Source organism: Gymnodraco acuticeps, unplaced genomic scaffold (genome assembly GCF_902827175.1).
Source record: "Gymnodraco acuticeps unplaced genomic scaffold, fGymAcu1.1, whole genome shotgun sequence".
NCBI classification, from domain to species: Eukaryota; Metazoa; Chordata; class Actinopteri; order Perciformes; family Bathydraconidae; genus Gymnodraco; species Gymnodraco acuticeps.
In genome coordinates, this window is record NW_022990707.1 from 429,491 (window position 1) to 453,948 (window position 24,458).

Genomic DNA, 24,458 nt, shown 5'->3' on the forward strand with positions numbered 1-24,458 from the left:
ATGTCTCTTAGTCACTTTAGAATTGTTGCTGATAATCCATCATTACATTCATGGCCGCAGAGTAGGTATCTCACGCCTAGACTACTGCAACTCCCTCCTGGCTGGTCTACCTGCATGTGCCATCCGACCTCTGCAGCTCACCCAGAATGCAGCGGCTCGTCTGGTCTTCAACCTTCCTAAATTTTCCCACACCACTCCGCTCCTCCTCTCCCTTCACTGGCTTCCGGTAACTGCTCGAATCCACTTCAAGACACTGGTACTTGCTTACCATGCTGCGAATGGATCTGGCCCTTCGTACATCCAGGACATGGTTAAACCGTACACCCCAGCGCGTGCACTACGCTCTGCATCAGCCAAACGACTCGCTGCACCCTCGCTGCGAGGGGGACCCAAGTTCCCATCAGCAAAAACACGTGGGTTTGCTATCCTGGCTCCAAGATGGTGGAATGAGCTCCCCATTGACATCAGGACAGCAGATAGCTTGCACATCTTCCGGCGCAAACTGAAAACTCATCTCTTTCGACTCCACTTCGAGCGATAGAATTATTAACAAAGCACTTATATACTAATAAAGGACTGGCTTATCTAAAGCCAGTTGAGTAGTACTTGAAATGTTTGGCTCTATGAAACCTGATGTACTTATATGATTCTGTTTTCTTCAAGGTTGTGTCTTCTTGGTCGAATGTACTTATTGTAAGTCGCTTTGGATAAAAGCGTCAGCTAAATGCAATGTAATGTATAACGTTTTGCAGTCCGGGGCTCCGGCTGTCTCACGTGCTGTTTACGCAAGCCTCTCTCTCCTTGACGTAAGTGTTTAGCGGGGTTTACTAACTCCTCCTCGATTCTATTGGCTCTAAAGTTTCAAAAAAGGTGTCAATCACCCAAATCGACCAATGGGTTCCAGAGATAGGATCCTGCGTAGTATGAATAATGCCAGCAGCGCCTGCTTTGCGCACATGACGCAGCACCGCCAACCGCACAACCAGCACAGCACAGCACAGCAGCAAAGAACACAGCGAACAGAGAACACAGCGAACAGAGAACACAGAGACAACAGCAGGCAACCCTGATTATGAACTTCAGGGGGGTATACTACGAAGCAGGATTTTCGCTTAGCCGGCTAAATTCAGGGAAAACTCCGGCATTCCGGTCCTACGTAGCTGGTTCTCTTTTTAGCAGGCTAGATCTCCATGGTAACTTATGCTTAGCGGCTAACCTGGGGGGTATACTACGAAGCAGGATTTTCGTTTAGCAAGATAACTTCTGGGATTGCCGGTACTACGAAGCTGGTTCACTTTTTAGCGGGCTAGATCTCCATGGTGACTTATCCTGGAACCTAGTCTGTGCTCCGAAGCAGGATAGGTTCCAGGATAAGAGATCAACTCAGCGAAAGCACCACGCCTGCTGACCAATCAGAGCTCAGTGTGCGGAGGAAATACAGTTTAAACTGCGGTTGCAGGAAAGACGGCCAGCCTAAATCACCGACTGTGTGAACGTGAAAATGAATAGAATATCACCTCCATCTTCAGAGCAATCTGACTATTATAACTATCATTATACTATTATGTTAAGAAAGCTTAATTAAATATCTGCCACAACATAAGTAACCGGATCAAAGTAACATTACGTAGCCTACAGTCCGCGGCACTGTGAGTGCAGACGTCGATGTGTCCCATTATCATTCATATCACATCATATCACATGCATCATATGTAACTCATCTCTTTCGACTCCACTTCGAGCGATAGAACTATTAACAAAGCACTTATATACTAATAAAGGGCTGGCTTATCTAAAGCCAGTTGAGTAGCACTTGAAATGTTTTTGCTCTATGAAACCTGATGTACTTATATGATTCTGTTTTCTTCAAGTTTGTATTTTGTTGGTCGAACGCACTTATTGTAAGTCGCTTTGGATAAAAGCGTTAGCTAAATGCAATGTAATGTATCATATTTGCTTATCTGAGTCAGCCGAGCCGTATCTGGCCGTGCAACACTCACCCCCTGATCCCACTGGAAGCGTCTGCGCTGCGGCTGCGCCGCGCTGCGACCTCCTCCTGCGTCATAACCCACCAGGCGCGTTTCAAAACGTTGCGGAAGCGGAGCGTCGTGTGTGCAGCCTCGCAGTTCTTGGATGAACATTCCACTTCCTGCCTGCGCTGCGCTGCGCTGCGCTGCGCCGCGCTGCGCCGCGCTGCGCCGCGCTGCGCCGCGTCAAAAATAGGATTCATCCTATATTTTAGACATTTCTTGCGGCGAGGAGCTTCTGGGACGCTTCGAGCCGTGGCGCAGCGCGGCCGGCAGCGCGGCGCAGCGGGTCTGGTGGAATAGCACCCATTGACTAGAGTGGCCGCGATCGCTAAAAACGCTGCAGCCGCAACGCAGCGCAGACGCTCCTGGTGGGATTAGGGGGTCACAGTGTCACATACTGTATGCAGAAGTATTATTTTAAGCAACACATTAAGTTGACGAAACACTCGAGACAAATATAGGCATTCAAACACTTTTTCTTTTGCCAGCTGTATTCACCTTGCAGGTACAGCTATGTGGCTTTTATCCTGGATAAAGTGTTTAAGTCATGGATGTTTAAAGTTTAACTTCTTCATTTTTGACTAGTATTAAAGTTCACTTTTCATTCAGGAAGTATGACGCTGCGCTGTCAGTACGCTTCTCCATGTTTGTGATTGGTCGAATGCTCCAGATACCACCCCTTTCATGTGAACGCGCACCTAGCTAGATAGGAAACGGCTGGCTTGAGCGATCCACTTGATAACCAGCGTCGTAGTACAGTTTAGCGAGAGCGCGTATGTTTTGGATTAGGCCAACCGGCTAACTCAAACATATCCAGGTTAGGTTGAACCAGCTTCGTAGTATAGGCCCCAGGAAAGGTATGTACTCTCTCTGTTTGTATCTATTAGTTGTGTATTTGGTGTAATCTATAGTAATTCCACACTCGCAAAATACAAAATGGACGCCGCTTTGTTGTTGTAGCGTTATCGTTCCGTGAGAAACTAAAACAATGGCAACATCATGTTGGTGAATGTATAAATAGATTAATTGTATTTCGTGACTATAACACGGTATAGTATATAAATAAAGCTGTATTGTATATCAACCCAGTATATATATATATATATATATATATATATATATATATATATATATATAAAACGCCACTGTATATATATATATATATATATATATATATATATATATATATATATATAGTGGCGTTTTTATATGTACAAAAGTGGTGGGGCATAAAAAACTTAGATGTCTATAGCTTCTGCAGTGAGGTTCATGGCTGGTGAGGCACTGGCACTGACTCTTCAGGTTTACAAATATTATATTTTGACCTAAATCAAAATATAATATTATTTTCAAAAGCTTTTTTTGTCTGATGCTTCAATTAATTTTAAACAGACAGTTCAACAAAAGGATACCCAAAAAATGTAATTTTATCATTTAAATATAGAATTGTTCTCTCTTAGTAAGATCCCATTTTCAATAAAATTGCAGTCTTACCTTGACTTGAAGATTAAGTCCATTTGCCTATCCTTCTGGACAAAAATCTCTATTACTTTTTTGTAAAAGTCCTCCTTATGTTCTTGTAGTTTCAAAAGTCTATCATAAATCTAATCTAATCAATATATTTATGATTCGAAAATTATAAAAGTAGGGTAGACATGTGGATATTATCCGGCTGAACAAAACGTGCATTTATCTAACAGCTATGTTTCCCACAGACCTTATTTGGAGCTATTTTCTAAAATCCTATGGAGAAATCTCATTGCTTTTTTGTCGAGGGAAGCCATGCGCAGCTTACTTCCGGGTTTTAGGACGCCTCACTGCAGCTCTCTCATCTCCTCTTCACACACCACACTTTTCGCGGCACACGTACTTACAGCCAATCAGCTCTGAATGATGTGAGATGACGTATGGTGGGGATGGCAGCACTATGCCCCTATGGTCATTATTTTTTTGCCACACACATTAAATAGGAAAATATTCTGAGCATGCGCAGTGTAGTTTTTACAGTCACCGTTCAGACAGAGAGAGGGAGGGGCAGGATCGGGTTTTGTCCCACATGGCTCTAAACAGCTCAATAGGCACACACTGTAGACACTAATTAGAAGAACACAGACTAAAACAGCAATGTACAGACGAATCAGATGATTAAACATGTTCTTAAAATATATTTTATATATTTTTTTTTATTTTTTTTTTGCATTTTGTTGTAATCATTATTTTTAATACTTTCTGCTGACACTAATGACCAGTCGCCACTGTATATATATATATATATATATATATATATATATATATATATATACCAGGGCTCTCAAGTTTTGAACAGAGTTCAGAGTGAGATTTTGGCAGCGGCGGGGCTTTGGGTGGGGACGGTGGTCTTATCTGATAAATGTCACATAAATTCATACAAATATTTCATTCTTAGTGAAGGGGTGTGTGTGTGTGTGTGTGTGTGTGTGTGTGTGTGTGTGTGTGTGTGTGTGTGTGTGTGTGTGTGTGTGTGTGTGTGTGTGTGTGTGTGTGTGTGTGCGCGTGTGCGTGTGTGTGTTGGATCGTTGGAGCTATGTGCAACTTAAGGCATATGCTCGAACGGGAGCTGCCTGGACGCAATCATGTTGCGCACACTATCTTTGCTGAGTGTGCTGACTTTTCGTACAATGTCCCACTGTCTGGCTTCCTGCATAAAGTCAAGTGCTCGGCGCAGTTGTCGGCGAAATGTCGCTCCTCTGTTTTCATTTAAACAGCTCCTTATATCCGTTAGCGCAGCTAGCTAGCACCAGATGTTAACAACAACAATACACATAAGGTCTCTCTCTTGCTCGCTCGCGCCACACATACACACACCCTCCCGGTCCTCCCGATGGCCAGTCAGTGCCTGCCGGTGAGCGTGGAAGTGTGGTCTGCCACAAGCTGACGTCAGGAGCGGGGCTGTCAGCATCAGCTTGTAGATGGTATTTTAAACTTGATGCGCTCTGAAACTACGGGGCGGCCGAGGACAAAAAATACACATGCGTTAATCGTGTTAAAATAATTAGTGGCGTTAATTTTTTTTGTTGCGTTAACTCGTTATTAACGCGTTAACTTGACAGCCCTAAATCAAAGTAATTATTTTTTCCACATTTGTTTTCACAGTGATGAAGACGAGTATCAAATGGCTTCTGGATCACAGCCATCAACATCTGCCTCATCCGAGCTACGACGTGCATCAGATCAGCATACAGTTGCCCCAGAGCCATCAACATCCAAGCTACGCCGCCGGACGTCTGCACCAGTACTAACTCATTCTCCCTCTGCATCTTCTGATTCAGTGGACAGACTGTCAGGAGGAAAGTGAAACGGGCTGGTGTGTGGCAGACTAAGATGGTTACCGTTCCTGACACTGTGGTGGACTACAACAGAAGCATGTGCCGATGCTTTGATTGGGTACTACAGCGTTAACCACAAAACCATGAAATGGTACGAGACTTTTTTTTATCATTTTCTGGACATTGCAGTGGTGAACAGCTTCCTTCTCCACAAGGAGCTGCACAAGATGAGGGGTGACCCCGGCAGGACGAAGCCACACACCCAGAAGTCCTTCAGGGAGCAGCTTGCTGCAGACATGAGGGGTGAAGTCCCTGCAGCACCACCACCACTCCCCCCCCATCATCACTCGTATGCATTCCCATTATTACAAAATGGACAACACCCCAAATTGATCATGTTGTTGATAGTGCTACAGATGCGCTGCGAATAAAATTAGACTCTGTTGTTCCTTTGAAAAAGAAGAAAATAAAACAACATAGGCTCCATGGCATAATGCCGAAACCCGCAAAATAAAGCAAAAGTCGAGACAACTTGAAAGGATATGGCGTTCCACTAAACTTGAAGAATCTCGTTTAATTTGGCATATTACTCTCAATGAATATAAGAAAGCACTGCGTAAAGCGAGAGCAGCCTATAATAGATGAGAATAAGAATAATGCAAGATTTCTTTTCAGCACTGTAGCCAGGCTGACAGAGAGCCACAGCTCGATTGAGCCTTCTATTCCCATAGCACTCAGTAGTAATGAGGCGAAGCCTGCGAGCTAGTTCAGGCAGTCAACTCGAGCACTTATGCTGCATTCATACATAACGCCCCCTTGCCACTCTACAACCAACCAAACAGAGTCTCCTTAATACGCCGCTCTATTTAACCTGCCAGATCTCTCTCCATGCATTGCTTGCTGCTGCTATTGCTGCAGCTACCTCGCTGCTGCTTGCCTGCTGCGTTCACTTGCTATTGCTGCGTTCATGTTCCTGCTGCTGTGTTTCATGTTGCTGCTGCTTGCCTGCCGGTGCTGTCCTTGCAAATGTCTATTGCAATCTCCGACTCTGGAACCGAATCATCATACGCAAGAAGCCGTAAGAAATGCCTCATTCCCGAAACACAGGCTAGCTCAGAGCATGGTTCAGACGCCACCGGAACGAGCCACAGCTCCCGCACGACACACATTCAGGTGTCCCTTCCGTACTCATCTGGAGTAGCTTTTAATATCCTTTGGGCCAGAGGAAGTCCCGAGTTCTACGCCAGCTCCGGTAACAACCCCTTTCTTGTGTGTCAGCTAAGAGTCTCTCGGTCGGCGGGTAATTAAACACCAAAAAAGGCAAGAGCAAGCTGACCCCGGCATTCCCAAAGTACCTGCCTCCCTGTCCTACCTTCTCGAAGTAAACATCAGCGCTTGAAGCCTTTAATTGCACGATATATTCCCGTGAACAAACTCGATTTCCTCTGCCTGCATGTAAACAAATGTTTCTACTTCCGCGTTCAACCACTTGTGCCACTGACGTCACACTCCTGAGGATTCTGGGAATTGGAGTCCCAGATCCAGCCACGAGTTCTAGCTTCCTGCCCCCTGCAGCAGCAATTCCTTAGGAATCGCATCTTGGCAGGTATATAATACTATTCTGCATAAGAAATGTTTTATTATGGAAATATTTGGCATGCAGTAAGTCATATTTGAGTCAATTATACAGAAGTTGTATGTGTATAAGTATTTATACTACTATAAATCAATGAAATTAAAAATGGAAATAAATTAATAATTTCCATCACGGGAATATGAAGGGAAGCTCGATACATTTTTGACCATCATTTTAGACTTCAATCTCTCCTACAGTGTATTTTCTATGAATACCATGAATCATTCTCTGCCAAGCGGCCATGTACATTTAATCACCTACCAAAGAAGAGTTTTTCCTTACAGGAATTAAGCTCTACCTGCAATATTCTGCCCCTCGCTGGGTGTGCCTCAGGAGGCCACATGCTGCAAATCGTTTCCAAGCTCTTTCTAATCACAGATGTTCGTCAAATGACCTTATCACAGGCTTAAATCAAGGTGTCTTAGCAGGTTATGCTGGCTCCCAGGGACCCATGTCTGTTGAAACCTGCACTCAAGACTGAAGTTTGCACTGAAGGAGCCAGGAGTATTACATGTGCTGCTATTTAAACGTTTAAAAACACGACAGGCCCCTAGCCTAGTGCTAGGAGGAATTATTCTAGCAACGTTTCTTGAACCGTTAGTTCCTCACGATTATTCTGTTAAGAGTATTAATAACTACTAAAGATTTTCCCGTTTCTTTGCTCTGTAGATGACATGGCAGGGAAAGCAGACATCCCATATGCCTTCTGTGGCATATATATTTTAAGGTTTTACAATCAAATGTGCATTTGGTTTCTATAGTAGCCCACGTTTCTTTGACACCTCATCAGAAGCAGTATGCTGGATTCTCTGCAACACCTGCAAGCACCCCTTGGTGTCCATATTTTAACCATTTCCTAGTTAACTTTCCCAGATAAAACTTTTCAACAGCTAGGCCTACCTCTTTCAGAACAGGAACTGGAAGCCCTTCCACACGTCTAGAATTATCGGTATCATTCTCGATAGTGTGCTGATGCAAGCTTCACTGCCACCAGACAAGCTGTCCCGCATCAGAACTGCCATAATTACAATTCATGTTATTTATTTAGCGCCTTTCCAAATGTTCAAAGTGCTCTACGTTATACTACATATTAGACTTGTAATACATTCAATACTGATTACTGCCTTCAATTATGGTCTCCCACTGGTAGTCTCTCTAAAAGAGATGTTTTATATTTATGAGGAACAAGCGCTAGCCTTTCTGTCCAAACCTTAAGGCACCATAGTCTTAGGTCACGTTCACACCTGCTTGGTTAGTACTATTGAATCGGTCCCTGTAGCGTTAACCCCTTGATGCGGTTCGTTGGATTGGTGTGGAAGCAGTCCGATACCTCTGCTCCGCTAAAAGAGGTGGTCTCGGGTCGCTCGCTAGTAAACTCCAGAGAGGTTCATTGCTGGTGTGACGCAGTCCGCATCAAAACATGGGGAAACAACTATTTGTGCGTCATCGCTTGTTTTGCTATCTATGCTGTGTGCAACATCCAGTAACCTATAGGGTCATGCATTCATTCTGGTGACTGCTTACCTCAATGGTCCCCTGTGTACAGAGAAAAGGCAGTGGTACAATCTCATCAGAGCCACCTGTCATCGGTGAAACCTCCTCACTGCATAACGTCGCATTTTGTGTTATAATGTTTTTAATGCACGTTGTCTGATTTATAATCCTATGCGCTGGCCGCAGAGTTTGCTGATGCACTCTCCAGATTAACAGCAGTATGAAAATAACCTGCCAATGCTCCATGATGCATGCTACTGTAGAAATTGCTGGGATCTGCATTTTATCCGCTTAATGTCCCGCCAATTGTTGAAAAAGCATCTCCGTACAATGACTTTAGTTTACAGTTCATAGTCTGTTTGAGGTTGCCTGGGTGAACGCAAACCCAACCTTCTGCAAATGAAACGATGTAATACACTTGCGTCTGGTGTAAAGATGCGGACTATTCGGCATGAATGCAATCTTAGAGATGGCTATTGCTCAGATCTTTGGTCCTTAGCCCCTCTGCGACGAGTGGAAGGTTATGTTCATTCTTTTATAATGACCTTGCGGTGTCCTCAGATCCTCTCTAGTTACTTACAGATGCTGCGCCTTCTGCTGGTTCGGGGGATTTCACAATGAGTGGTTTGCCCCACCAGCTTGCCATGCCCTTCGTTCAACCAAATTACTCTGGATCTACACATCAAGCCCTCAAGGATTTCCCATATTCTGCCTCCAACCAAGAGCATGATTCAAAGCATACAATTCAGCTTGGTACTTTATCTTCTTCTGTCCCAACCTCCTCGGTGTACTTATGCAATAGATATAATAGTTGTTCATGCATTAATTGTATTTTCATTCGAATCCTGCAATCTTCAAGTGCTAAGTATTAAGCCACGCTAGAGTTAATTAATTTGCTCCTCAAGGGCATTAAGAAGGCACGTCCTCCACGCAATGATAAAGACTGCCTCTTAACTTTGCACCCGTGCAAAGGTTAATGTATAAGTTCAGGCAAAGGGGTTTCACTATACATTGATAAACGTCAGAGGCAGTTGTTACAGCTTTCTATTGGTTTCTCAGGTGGCGAATATACACAGACCTCTCACCTTTTAATCCTCAGCATAATCTCTCCCTTACTGAATTAACTTTGGAGATCAAATATACACAGTTTTGAAACATTCAATGTCTGACATTTCTGTTTGCGGAGACAAGGAACCCCGAATAATCATCGCTAAAACTAACACTGTTTTGTTTGTCCTTTATCTTCCATGCTGAACTTCTCGCATCATTGCCCTCTGACACATGGGTCGGCACCCATGTTTATTCGATGGCTGCAAACCCAATGACGAGGGTTCTCCTCCAAGCTGCGTGATCTCTGCCTAAGCTGTGACCTGCCCCCAGATCGCTATTCCCACTGTTTAAGAATCTGCACAGCCACAACCGCAGCTCTATATCCGCCTACCTCAACCCTGAGTATCCTGGGCCGTTGGTCATCTTCTGCCCACCAGCGCTATATCATGCCTCACATGAATGAGATCCTTGCAGCACAAACAACCATGAGCTCTTGCACTACTCGATGATGAGTAACGTTCAAAGATGTATATCTGTAGAATTCTATTATTGCATACCAGGTGGTTGCAGGGTTAGATTATATTTATTTCATTATAGTATATTCCCCTCATAGCTGCATGCTTGGGGGGGAAAGCTCATTGTCGCTGCCTCAAAGACCTAGACACAGCAGTCTTGATAGGTAGTATATTCCCCTCAAAGCCGCGGTGCTGGGGGGGGTCGGCACTGGTCACTTCCAGGCCTACACATGGCAGTCTCTCTAGGTAGTATATTCCCCTCAAAGCCGCGGTGCTGGGGGGGAGGTCGGCACTGGTCACTTCCAGGCCTACACATAGCAGTCTCTCTAGGTAGTATATTCCCCTCAAAGCCGCGGTGCTGGGGGGGGGGTCGGCACTGGTCACTTCCAGGCCTACACATAGCAGTCTCTCTAGGTAGTATATTCCCCTCAAAGCCGCGGTGCTGGGGGGGGTCGGCACTGGTCACTTCCAGGCCTACACATAGCAGTCTCTCTAGGTAGTATATTCCGCTCAAAGCCGTGGTGCTTAAGGGGGATGGCTTTTCGGGCTGTTCCCGGGCCTTCACATAGCAGTCACTAGGTAGTATATTCCCCTTAAAGCCGCGGTGCTTAAGGGGGATGGCTTTTCGGGCTGTTCCCGGGCCTTCACATAGCAGTTTCATTAGATAGCATATATAGGTAGTATATTCCCCTCAAAGCCGCTGTGCTGGGGGAGGATGGCTTTCGGGGTGTTCCCGGGCCTTCACATAGCAGTCACTAGGTAGTATATTCCCCTTAAAGTCGCGGTGCTTAAGGGGGATGGCTTTTCAGGCTGTTCCCGGGCCTTCACATAGCTGTTTCATTAGGTAGCATATACAGGTAGTATATTCCTCTCAAAGCCGCTGTGCTCGGGGAAGAATCGGCTCTGGGCTATTCCTCAGGCCTACACATAGCAGTCTCACTAAGTAGTATATTCCCCTTAAAGCCGCTGTGCTTAGGGGGAATGGCCACATGGCAGCTCGCCAGGCCCTCTACTTATCAGTCTTACATCACCAGCGTCAGGCTCGGGCTATGCAGTTTTGGGGGATAGTATCTAATCTCCACGCAGTTTTGGGGGTTAGTTATTTGATCATCACTCATCGTGCTATGTATATCTATGGAGTGATGATGCCCGAGCCTAGTCGCCAAACTTAACTATATGCTGCTTCTAATAAACATGTTAAAGGAACACGTGAGTTGTCTGACTGAAATGAGGCGAAGCCTGCGAGCTAGTTCAGGCAGTCAACTCGAGCACTTATGCTGCATTCATACATAACGCCCCCTTGCCACTCTACAACCAACCAAACAGAGTCTCCTTAATACGCCGCTCTATTTAACCTGCCAGATCTCTCTCCATGCATTGCTTGCTGCTGCTATTGCTGCAGCTACCTCTACGTCGCTGCTGCTTGCTGCCCCACCACCACCCCAGCTTCCACCCCAGCTTCCACCTGTAGGCTCGGGGGTTAGTTATTTGATCATCACTCATCGTGCTATGTATATCTATGGAGTGATGATGCCCGAGCCTAGTCGCCAAACTTAACTATATGCTGCTTCTAATAAACATGTTAAAGGAACACGTGAGTTGTCTGACTGAAATTATTGTATGTGCTTTTTTAACGATAAAATTGTTACTCTTAGAAACAAAATTAATGACCTATTGCCTTTGACCAGTATAGTGTTATCAACAGCTCCCGGAAACGTAAGTTCTAATGTTACACTAGATAGTAAACTAGAATGCTTTTCAGCCATTAACCTTGAACAATTAAATTAAATGATTCTCTCTTCTAAACCATCAACGTGCATGTTAGACCCAATTCCAACTAAGCTGTTGAAGGAAGTGTTTCCATTAATTAGCACTTCTTTATTAAATATTATGAATATGTCTTTATTATCAAGCTATGTTCCACAATTATTCAAAGTAGCAGTGATAAAACCGCTTCTTAAAAAGCACAACCTCGATCCAGAGGTTTTAGCCAATTATAGACCTATTTCCAATCTTCCGTTCCTCTCAAAGATTCTTGAGAAAGCTGTCGCAAAACAGCTGTGTGATTACTTAAAAAACAATGATTTATTTGAAGATTTTCAGTCTGGCTTTAGAACACATCATAGCACAGAGACAGCTCTGGTTAAAGTCACAAATGACATTCTAATAGCCTCAGACAAGGGACTTGTCTCTATTCTTGTCTTGCTCGATCTCAGTGCTGCATTTGATACTATCGACCATGATATCCTATTGCAAAGACTAGAGCACTTAGTTGGCATACAGGGAACTGCTTTAGACTGGTTTAGGTCCTATCTATCTGAACGCTCTCAGTTTGTACGTGTTAACGATGAATCTTCCACGCAAACCAAAGTTAGTCATGGAGTGCCACAGGGCTCAGTGCTCGGACCTATTTTGTTCACATTATATATGCTTCCGTTAGGCAATATTATAAGGAATCATTCTGTAAACTTTCATTGTTATGCGGATGATACTGAACTATATTTATCAATCAAGCCTGATGAAATTAATCATCTAAATACAATTCAAGACTGCCTTAAGGACTTAAAAACGTGGATGACCTTAAATGTTTTGATGTTAAACACGACCTAAACTGAAGTTATTGTACTTGGCCCGAAGAATCTACGAAACAAATTATCTAAAGATATACTAGTTATGGATGGCATTAATTTGGCCTCCAGTGAGACTGTAAGGAATCTTGGTGTTATATTTGATCAGGATTTATCCTTTAACGCTCATATAAAATCAATTTCAAGGACCGCCTACTTCCATCTACGTAACATTGCAAAAATTCAGCCCCTAGTTTTGCTGATATAGGCTTAGTTTGTCGGGGGACATCTTACTTCTTCCTTCTCTCTGTCTATACCTGTGTACTCTCATGTTCCGATTAACCCAGCTTCCCCACATTTCTTTCTTTTTGGTGTCTATATACGCCGGGATCCGGAGACATGGATGATCCTGCGGTCCTGTGTCCTGGATCGCGAGCCCTGGATCTTGAGTCGTGGCTGTGGTCCTGGATCATAGGTCCTGGATGGATATCCTTGTGGATTAATCTTCCTATTATACACACATGCATTTCCAAACATTTGGACTACCTATGTTGCAATTGTATTATCTTTTCAATTTACACACGGCATCTATTGCACGTCTGTCCGTCCTGGTAGAGGGATCCCTCCTCTGTTGCTCTCCCTGAGGTTTCTCCCATTTTTCCCTTTAAACTGTGGGTTTTCTCTGGAAGTTTTTCCTTGTACGATGTGAGGGTCTAAGGACAGAGGGTGTCGTATTGTCATACTGATATTCTGTACACACTGTGAAGACCACTGAGACAAATGTAACATTTGTGATATTGGGCTATATAAATAAACATTGATTGATTGATTGATTATGGGGAAGATGCCACCGCGCTCAGGAGGTGCTCTGATGCTGGCAACACAACGGTGAAGACCTATCTACTGCACTAAGTGCCTGGTGCCTCAATTCAAAAACACTAAACACATTCAGGTTGTGTACATTTTTTCTTTTTTGCCAGTGTTTACAAAAAAAATGCTTGTGGTGTTATTTCGGTTTTAGTGTAGTTTTTTAGTGTGTTATTTTTTGAATAAATCTGCTCCTGTTGGAGACAAATGTATCCTATGTTTCTTAATTGTTATTGTGTAAGTAAACCTTCCTAGAAGTGTTAGTCGGGTGATAAACATGTAAGGACTGTGGCAAAGTCCACACACAGACACCATTTACATAAAAAAAAAATGTAATTTAAAAATAAATTTTGTTTTTATAAAAACACTTGTATTTGGATGGAATGATTACCTATAGTGATAATACAATTATTTTTACAGTATGGTACCTGAAAAAGGTCAAATGGCACTGATGGTATCCAAATGTGCCAAAATGTGCCCAAATGTCAGTACTCTGACACAGAAACATCTATATTGATTCTGACACTTCTACATCCAACTCACAGATGTAACCTTGCTTTGATTAAAGAAATTATTCATATAACCCTTTTAGAAGTTAAGTTATAGTCATTTGTTTTGGGCATAGCATTTTCGTGCCTGAAACCTGAAAAACAGGCTCAGGGCTTAAGAGGATCATACGAAGCCAGATTAAATTAAATAACAACTTCTCCAACCTTATACTTTTCTCCAGAGTGCCGTGGTTAATTGTTTATTAATGTGTTTCAGTGGCATTTACCGATCGCTGCAGTGCTGCTCTTCCACTGGAGTTAGCTCCGGGTTAGCTCACACGGCTGCGGCCAATGTAAAGTCTTCACTGTCTGACTGTCACACAAGCAGCTGATACATATCCTCAATTCCCCATAAGTTAATGTGTTTCAGTATGAATTGACGCTGTTTGTAATCACAACGCTGTTATTAAAGTTTCTCTGGTATAAAATGGGTGATGTTAGCATAGCAACCAAAGCTTAACTGACTACTTGTTGTTGCTATCCTATTGTGACATAAGCCGTTTTCTACAGGGACATTTTGCTGGCGTATTTTTCATTATGATTCTACTTGTGATAGTCGGACATGACAACCTGTGCAGCCCATGTATTGATTCCTTCCGATAGCTGCTATAATACAAAAACGTCTGCCTGCTCTCCACAATGATCAATAACAGCGAATGGATGGTCAAACTAAGGTACAAATCAACAGAATCACACGAAGCCTGGTTATTGTTGCCTGACTTTATAAAGTGTGTTTTGTTTTTACAAGTGTGTAGTCACGTTCTAGTCACTTTGCTCAGCACTACTGCTTGTTACAACTTTTATTTGCCGTACTCGCCTTTAACTGTTAGCTCCGGTTAATCTCGCCCTCCTCCGAGGTAAGCGTGACGTATGCGGTTCTTGCTTCTAGACCGAAAAATGTTTGGTTCTTGAAACGAACCGGATTCCGGAGCTTAGAGCCCGCTCCGCTGCGGTGTTAACAGGAAAAAACTGCTTTTCAGGCTCTAGCTCCGAAACGGCCCTGGAACCGCATTGGTGTGAAAGCCCCAATAGTCATGGCCAGGTCAAGGCAATGTTCCACACAGCCCAATTGATCCTACACCTAACGAAGTTGGGATTTGCGGTCAATTGGAAGAAGAGCAGTCCCGTACCTCGCCAGCAGGTGGAGTATCTGGGGATTTTGCTCGATGCAGGTAGACTATGGGCCACCCTGTCAGAGAGCAGACAGGAATCCCCTGCTTCCCTGTTTCCCCAAAACATCTGCGGAGGGGAACTCCACTGGGGCGGGTGACCTCCTACGTCACGGTGTTCACAGATGCATCCGTGACAGGATGGGGGGGGGACCTGCCTAGAGAGAGCTATAGGTGGTGGCTGGCCTCTGACAGAAACTCGACACATCAACCTTCTAGAGCTACAGGCAGTAGTATTGGTCCTACAGCACTTCAAACCCTTACTACAGGGCAAACATGTGCTGGTAAGGAACGACAACCGCACCACAATGGCTTTCATCAACAGGCAGGGCGGAGTCCGCTCCGCCGTCTTGTTGAGCGCAGCGGAGAACCTGTGGTTGTGGGCCTCAGAGAATATTTTTTTCTCTAAAGGCACCCCACATTCTGGCTATCCTATTTGCATGCTCTATGCCTTTCCACCGCTGCGTCTCATGCGAGGCGGGCGATTGGTTCACAAACCATCGACCTGAGGGAAGCTTACTTTCATGTTGAAATTGCTAGAAAGCCAAAACACAGGAAGTATTTGCGTTTTGCATTCCAGGGGATAGCCTCAGAGTACAACAGACTACTGTTCGGCTACTCCCTGTCCCCACGCACTTTCAGCAAATGTGTGACCACAGCGCTTCAGCCTCTTCGCGGCCATGGCATGAGGGTTTTATTTGATCTCAACTACCTCGTAGTCATGGCCAGGTCCATTCAACATGGCGTGTCTTGATCGATTTCCGGGTCAAGTCCCGGAGGAGGGGAAGAGAGGAGTCGAGGAGGGGTATTGAGATGAACCTACAGCCCAATTGATCTTACACATAACCAGTTGGGGGTTTGCGGTCAATTGGAAGAAGAGCAGTCCCATACCTCACCAGCAGTTGGGGTATCTGGGGTTTTTGCTCAATGCAGCCCCCATCGAGAGCGAGGTGTACGACCCATCGAGAAGGAGGGCAGGCTACGTTTCACTTTGTCAGAGGACAGACAGACGTGGTGCGAGGAAGGGAGTCTAGAGCCTCTGTCCGGTACATTGGGCTCTATTCTACCCTGGCTATAGCTACTGGTGGACAAGGGGCTTGCTCATGCCACAGTCAAGGTGTATGCAGCAGCCATCTCGTCCTGTCATGCGGGATTTGGCAGCAGACCAGTCTTTAGCCAACCGCTTATGAAGTGTTTTTTGCAGGGGATCAGGAGACAGCGCCCAGTGGTGCATGTCTCCACCCCCGCAATGGGAACTGTTATACAGCTAGACGGCTTTAGTCGTCCACCTATGCACGGCGGCGTCTTGGTCTACGCCAGGCCCGTTCATAAGGGTAAGCATCTCTTAGACATGTCTGGCTCCTTTTTCATCGTAGGTGCTTGCTGGGGCAACATAGGACTGGTGAAAGGAGGAGGGCTGTGGATCAGTAAGCTGTATCTGACCCCCAGGGACCTAATGCACTTACATTGTCCCATGCTCCTTAGGGACCTGGGAAACGTGGTGCGCAGTAAGCCCCATACAGGGCTGGAAGACTCATGCACACTCTACACGAGGTAAGCGTGTGTGAGTGTGGGGGACATGGTGCACTTACACTCTCCCCATGCTCCTTAGGGACCTGGGAAACGTAGTGCGCAGTCTATGTATAGTCACTTGCGCTGGCACCTGCAGGGTGGAGCTATGAGCTTATTCAGACCAATTAGGTTCTACCCAGCCAAGTAAACTGCGGCCCCGACTTCTCCACGGTCAGAACCGGATGATAGGAAGTTGGGGTGCGGTGGCTGTTAACCAAAAGCCGGTCAGGGGCAGTGTGGTGGGTCGATGTTGTAGGGCGACAGGGCGTTTATCCATCGGGGCTCCACCCAATGTACCCATAGAGTCCAGTAGAGGGCGGAGCCTGTGTAAGTTATAACGGGGGTTACGTTTTGTAACCCTAGTTCTATAAGCACAGGCGGAGCCCTTTAACTAGGGGCCCTGTCTTTCCTATGCCGCTCGCTGAAGAGGGTGTAGGATAACAGTCAGGAGGTGTAGCTGCCTTATATGCCTTAGAAGGGCACAATGTTCTAACAATGTTATCAAAAATATCTTAAAGGTGGGGTAGGTAATTCACTTCAGAAACACTTTTTGTTATATTCCATGGAATGCTCTTAACATCCCGATAGCAATGAATACATTAAATACTTTGACAATAAATACATTAAAAAAATTCATCTGTGGAAGCCGTGGCGCTGTAAAAAGCACGACCAATTATTATAAAATAACTGGATGGCCTACCTGCCTGTCAGCCTTCCATCTCGTGCACAAACTTATCTCGTGCCCTCATTGGTCATGTGCGCGTTCGTGTGTGTTGGAGGAGGGGCTCTGGAAGAAAGTCTGAAGGAAGGGACATATTTTCTTCGACTGCGTAGTTTCAAATTCTAGCGCACTCGAGCTGGTTTCTCCATTCTTACCTACCCTACCTAAGAAGGTTATCAAAAACATCTTAAGAATGTTATCACCAAACATTTTAAGAATGTTTTTAGAGAACGTTATTCTACCTTTCAGAAGAACATTCTAGGAACCAAACTAAAACTTCACGCTGAAAACATTCCTAGAACAATGAATGGTAACATTCTCAGAATGTTTTTAGAACCAAATATTTCTAGCTGGGCAGTTTGTTGTACATCATAATACCAATACACTACATTTGACACTAGATTAGTGTTCATTTTGAACTCCCAGAGGGTTGAGGCTAATGCAAAATGCAACACCAGTATAATGTGCATTCAACACTAGCTCAGTGTACATTTCTAACTCTTAACACTAGAACCGTCAGAGGTCGCTGTATACCTAAAACCGCCAACGGGTCAAATTTACCCGCTATTAGAATGCATTGATTTTCAAGGTAAAATGTTCTTTTATTTATCATACAAGAACAGTGAGTTTTGATCACACAGGGATGAAACTTATACTAATAGAATATTTGGACTCTCAGCTTTTCATATGATATAGTTTGTACAGATAGCATGAAGTATAAAATATCGCTACCAGTGCTGATTTAAACGCTTGGTGTTAGACTTCTGTTTCGTAAAGGTAAAAATTGTTCATATCGTCTGATAGCCTTGCAGTGTGTCTTCACCATGCAGGTAATTCTCCTGCGCTCTTCTGCACTGCTGAATGGGACATTTTAATTTCAAAATATCAATTTGGCTGGCATTGCATTGTGTTCCAATTTACATAAAAATGACTTTTGCAAAGTTTTGAGGAATTGCATTGAGATTTAGGGGTGCCACCAAAGACATGAACTTTTGTGAAATTTCGAAAAATTTGCTATTTTTAGTCTAATTGCCAAAAGGTTGACCTGGAAATGTTGAGTACAGTGAACTTGTATACAGTAACATGTTCTATAGGGTTATCAAAGTAAAAGTTGTTTGTTTGCCCTTTGGGCAACTTGGGCATTTCTCAGAATTCAACTTTCAAGATTCTCCATTCATTTGTCCTATAGACAAAATTAATGGAGCTCAATGGGACATGTTCACGTTACCCTGAATTTTGTGCAGCAGTAATGGATGTCGGACACACATATAAAGTTTAATTGACTTTATTGTTAAACACAAGGGGCGATACTGACACACTTAAAAGAACAAACCCTAACTAAACTTCAAACTTAATTGCTCAGTCTGTGCCAGAGTCCGCTCCACTGAGCAACATCACCAGGGAGAAAGAGAGAGGAAATGGAACCTGAACTCTGAACCTAGCCTGTGCGTCTCCCCTCATATATGTCTCGCCACCCAAGAGTAACCGTCCTATCGCAAGCTTTTGATTAGCTTGCGATTAGCTTGCGATTAGCTTGCGTTTGCAGCGGCGAAGGTTTGGCTGTTGGCTGCGGTCATGTTCAACTGCCTGCAGCACATTCTGCAGGTGCTGCTCCTTCCTGGCCACTGCGACGAAGTCGGACGTGAGCTTGACTCCACGCTCGGCACAGTCATTGACCACGTTCATTGCACATACATTGACCTCACTTTTTTTTAACGCAACATTGGTCGCCCATTCCTTCACATCGAGACATACATTCTGGATCAATGTGCAGCTGGTGCATCCCAAACCAGCAATCCTTATTGGCGAGATCAGCCAAGCTGGTGGTTGGCAAAAAGGTTGGGAACTTTGGCTTGCCAAAGCCAGTGCCAAAGCGCTGCTCAGGGATGTGCATGGGGAGATCAGCGGGCTTGTGCTCCAAGATCGCACTGGCAAGTGCACGCTTGTCCTCATTGGGCACCTTGCTGCTGAAGAGAGCCAGGGGTAGCATCTCACCTGTCAGGTACCAGCGATGCCTCTCCAGTGCCTTGATCGCTGATGCTGCAATGCCCTCATCTACAGCCTTGTATGCCTGCAGGTGGTGGTAGAGTGTCAGGTCATTCCAGGCAGCATCTACAGATTTCTCGCAGGTCAACCACCACTTTGCATAGATGTGTGTAATGAAAATGACAAATGCCCGAATCTTCGGCACCTGCTGCCGTGTGGTAATTGTGCCCTGGGGAAGCAACGCGATGTGCTGTTTCATCAAAGCCAGCTTGAGAGTATAGAGCAGCTTGGCCATCCATCGTGCCTTGTGGAGCGCTCCCGGTCGTTGGAAGGTCACTGCAGTCTGCTCTTCACCACCTGTATCCAGAAACACAAGACACAGCTGCACAAACTCACGGTAGTCACCTCGCTTGTGGTCAGTCACTTATTTTGCGCACCTGACAAGTTCAGCACGTAACTTGCCCAGGAGAGGTTGCTCGGTGTTGCCAGGAATGTAACGGGACCATTGGCTGCTGGATTATTGTGGTAACAGATTCCATTTATCTCTCAGACGTGTGAACAAGGTAACCTCTGGCGAGCGTGATGTCTCCATCTTCAGGTCTGTAAAAACCTGGTTCAGGAGGACCTCACCAATGTGGTGCCGGCACCAGACCAAAGCAGTGGTCAGCCCAGTGAGAGCTGTATGGCAATGCAGGCTGCTGTGAGATGGCCGGTGTTTGACGCAGTGGTGTCAAATGCCATGTTGACAACCTGGTCAGCGCAGCACCAGTCCTGCAGCAACTTGCATGTCAACCGGGCAATGATCACTCCACATGCCTCATTGGTGTGCTTCTTATACGCCGGGACACCAAGTAGTTTCAGCCGCTCTGCATCTCCAACCACCACTGTAAGACGCTCCTTCAACTGGCGCACATTGCTGAGCATCGGTGTTAACTTGCTGTCCCAGTGTAGGGTGCACAATGGAGGTGGTGTCCACTGCTTGTGCCGTTCCTCACTGATTGTCTCCAGCACTTGGCGTCTTGCTCGGTCAGCTGTTGCGTAAGATGCAGAGAGATGTGTACATTCACCGCCTGACTCTGCAACCAGGCCACGCGTGAAGGCAGCCTGTTGCGTTGGTGACATCTTCAACCTTGTACCCAGTGACACAACACTTGGTCGGCTAAGGATGTCATGTGGAATGAAGATGTTTGTTCCAGTCTTCTTACGCTTGTGGGATGGTTCGCCCTCAGATGTTGGACAGACTGTGTTAGTATCCTCCTCTGGCTCCTCATCACTCCGACACCAAGCTGGACATTGCCGTCATCTCCTCCAGCTCATTTTCACAGCGGGACTGCCTGGCTGCTGCAGCAGCTTGACGCTCCTCTCGCCGCTTCAATCAATCAATCAATCAATCAATCAATGTTTATTTATATAGCCCAATATCACAAATGTTACATTTGTCTCAGTGGTCTTCACAGTGTGTACAGAATATCAGTATGACAATACGACACCCTCTGTCCTTAGACCCTCACATCGTACAAGGAAAAACTTCCGAAGAAAACCCACAGTTTAAAGGAAAAAATGGGAGAAACCTCAGGGAGAGCAACAGAGGAGGGATCCCTCTCCCAGGACGGACAGACGTGCAATAGATGCCGTGTGTAAATTGAAAAGATAATACATTTGCAACATAGGTAGTCCAAATGTTTGGAAATGCATGTGTGTATAATAGGAAGATGAATCCACGAGGATATCCATCCAGGACCTATGATCCAGGACCACAGCCACGACTCAAGATCCAGGGCTCAAGATCCAGGACAGAGGACCGCAGGATCATCCATGACTCCGGATCCCGGCGTATATAGACACCAAAAAGAAAGACATTAGGGGAAGCTGGGTTAATCGGAACATGAGAGTACACAGGTATAGACAGAGAGAAGGAAGAAGTAAGATGTCCCCCGACAAACTAAGCCTATATCAGCAAAACTAGGGGCTGAATCTAATCAGCCCTAACTATAAGCTTTATCAAAAAGGAAGGTCTTAAGCGCACTCTTAAAAACGGATAGGGTGTCTGCCGCCCCAACACAAACTGGAAGCTGATTCCACAAATGTGGAGCTTGATAAGAAAAGGCTCTGGCTCCCATTGTACTTTTAGAGACTCTAGGAACAACCAACAACCCTGCATTCTTGGAACGCAATGCCCTAATAGGACAGTAGGGTATAATGAGTTCTTTAAGGTAAGATGGCGCCTGCCCATTAAGGGCTTTGTAGGCGAGAAGAATAATTTTAAATTCTATCCTGTGTTCTATAGGGAGTCAGTGTAAGGCAGCCAGAACAGGAGTAATGTGGTCCCTTTTCCTAACTCTGGTTAGTACACGAGCTGCAGCATTTTGAATCAGCTGAAGCGACTTGACTGACTTCTTGGTACACCCTGATAATAAGGAGTTACAATAATCCAGCCTTGAAGTAACAAATGCATGGACTAGTTTCTCTGCATCGTTTTGAGGCAAGATATGCCTGATTTTTCCGCTTCACCTTGAGCTGCAGCTTTTTGTCCAATACACCAAATGTGGCCACTCTGTCGGTCTTCATGCTGGCCAAGAAAGCTAGGTCTTCTAGGTTATCAATCAGCTTTTCAACATTTGGAGGCCACAGCGGAAATGTGGCATCAAGTCTGCACTCCATTTTCTCCAATTGTTTCGCTGTAGTCTCACTGGAGCGCTTGGCCTGGGAGATTTTCCGCAGCTTGTTGTTAGCATTGACTAAGTCTACCATCTTGTGGCAGGCACGCTTGTCGCTCACCATTGGGATGTTGGCTTTCTTGTAAAATGGCCGTACCTGCTCCAGGACACCCTTGGTTGCCTCGAACTGCGACAACGCTCCGTTTGCACCAGGTTTCTTGGCAAGCATGTAGCGTAAGATCTGACGACCAGTTGGCAGTTTGGCGCCGGTGATGATGCCATCCTCACTGGTGATGCTGGGGCCCAGACCAAAGACCAGGCTGCGACTGCTAGTCTGGCAGGGACCAGTTGGTGAGGGCAGCATCTTAGGAGAGCTGGATCCTGGGGTGGGTTGTGTTGTGCAGTGCCTGGGAATGAAAAGGACACAAGCTCAAGGATAGTGTTTAAAATCATATCTTAGCATACTTAATATCACTCAATTATGATAAACCATGCTGTATTTTAGCTGTACATCGTCCAACTTCATCATTACAATGATAACTTACTCTTACATCACTACCAGAGTAGCTAGCTGTGCTTGCAAATATACCTATGTTTAAAATGTTAATTTAATACAGGGACAAGGATAGAGTTTAAAATAATATCTTGGCATACTTAATATCACTCAATTATGATAAACCATGCTTGCATAAGCCTACAATTTTAGCTGTACATAGTCTAACTTCAACATAACTTACCGTTACTACCAGAGTAGCTAGCTGTGCTCGCAAATATACTTATATTTAAAATGTTAATTTACTGTAACAACTACAATGCTACTCTCAATAAACATGAGACATCAATACTCTGAATATGACATTGTCCACTCTGGAATAGCTGCTACTGTTGATGTTAAGCTTAATAGCTTAGCTAACATAGATAGCTAACTGTGGTTAGCAAACTATTGCTAGCTAACGTTAGCTAGATGTAATGAGCACCAAATACCTATAAATATGACTTAAGTATACAAAGACACAACTACAGATATGACAGTAATATGTAATAATACATACCCAACACAAAAACAGAAAGATCACCTCAGTTTTCTTGAACTGCAGTCTTGTTTACCTCAGATCTCCATGGTGCCCATTGAGCACTGTTTACCACTTTATCCAACAAAAACAGATGTGCGGTGGCACCCCTAAATCATCATGTATTGGAAAAATATTTTGCATGTGTTGTTTCTAAATATATTGGAACACTTTTAGCACCCAGCCATATCAAAATTCAAGAATTGTGTTTTTTTATGCACCCTCAGTATTGTGACGTTTCTCCTAGGCTTACACCAGTGGTTCTCAAAGTGGGGGGCGAAACAATCCCACACCTTCCTCACGTGAGGAAACTTGTCGGTGGCCAATCGGCACCGGCGTGTCTCCTTTTTGTCAAAGCGCAGGTAGCGCATGATGTCTCTAAACTTGTTCCTCGACAGTGTTGCGTTGAAGAACGCGTTGCCCCACTGCTCGGACCAGAAACTCTCCACCTCAATGTTTTTCCCACAATATGCACCTCTCACGTAGAGAAGCGCAATAAAGGCCTTCAGCTCCATAATAGCTGTCTCCATTATCTTTGCTCGCTTCAGCAATGGTGCAATCACGGATTTCCTCCAACATTACACTATCACACAGACACATAAAGGTTGTGAGTTTGTCAGTAATGTTTTCACGTGCGTGTGGTGTTGGCCAGCAGACTCCGTGAGGATGTTCCGTATCTGCCGTCTCCCTGTGCCTCCGCAAGGCTCCATGACCGTCCACACCGTGCCATCTTTCCCGATCTCTTGGGCTGGTGACGGCTCAGTGGCACACACCAAATAGGAGAGAGGAAAACACTACTTTAGTCTTAAGTATATTTCATAAATGTTTAATTGATAATATTACAGCCTCGAAAGGAAATGAAAAGATCATTTGTAAAAAGAAAAGGCATTATATATATGCCTTGATAGGCTATCTTATACGATTTGTAGAAAAGTAGGCTATAGTCTTATTTTGTAGTATTAGTCATTCTCCCATGAAGAGCAGGTAAGCATATACACATTGCTATCTGCAGTGTTGAGTGTGTGTTATCATATCAGATATGCGGCCGAGTATTTTTAGCAATAAGATGGTGTGCTTCACTGTGTGTGTCCGAGCGTGTTTGACAGATAGGAACAATGAAGTGAGTGAGGAGTAGCCTATGTTGTTGTTGAGATCTCCATATCAAGTGAATACTTAAAACGAAAGTTAGTTATAATGAAATATAATCAATTATATTCTTGTATAACCCACAATGAAAATGCTTCATATTTGAGGTTTTTCTATATTTACAG

The 24,458-nt window shown here is 44.7% G+C and overlaps 1 protein-coding gene across 1 annotated transcript; it reads right to left on the reverse strand.

Moving 5' to 3' along the window:
- Positions 1–20,730: 20,730 nt before the first annotated feature.
- Positions 20,731–23,218, reverse strand: LOC117556300. The gene is made up of 3 exons (XM_034231602.1): positions 23,194–23,218; positions 21,972–22,524; positions 20,731–20,829 (listed from the first exon to the last, which is right to left on the reverse strand). The coding sequence occupies exons 2-3, from the start codon at positions 22,479–22,481 to the stop codon at positions 20,731–20,733; spliced, it is 609 nt and encodes a 202-aa protein (XP_034087493.1). The 5' UTR covers positions 22,482–22,524; positions 23,194–23,218.
- Between the last annotated feature and the right edge of the window lie 1,240 nt (positions 23,219–24,458).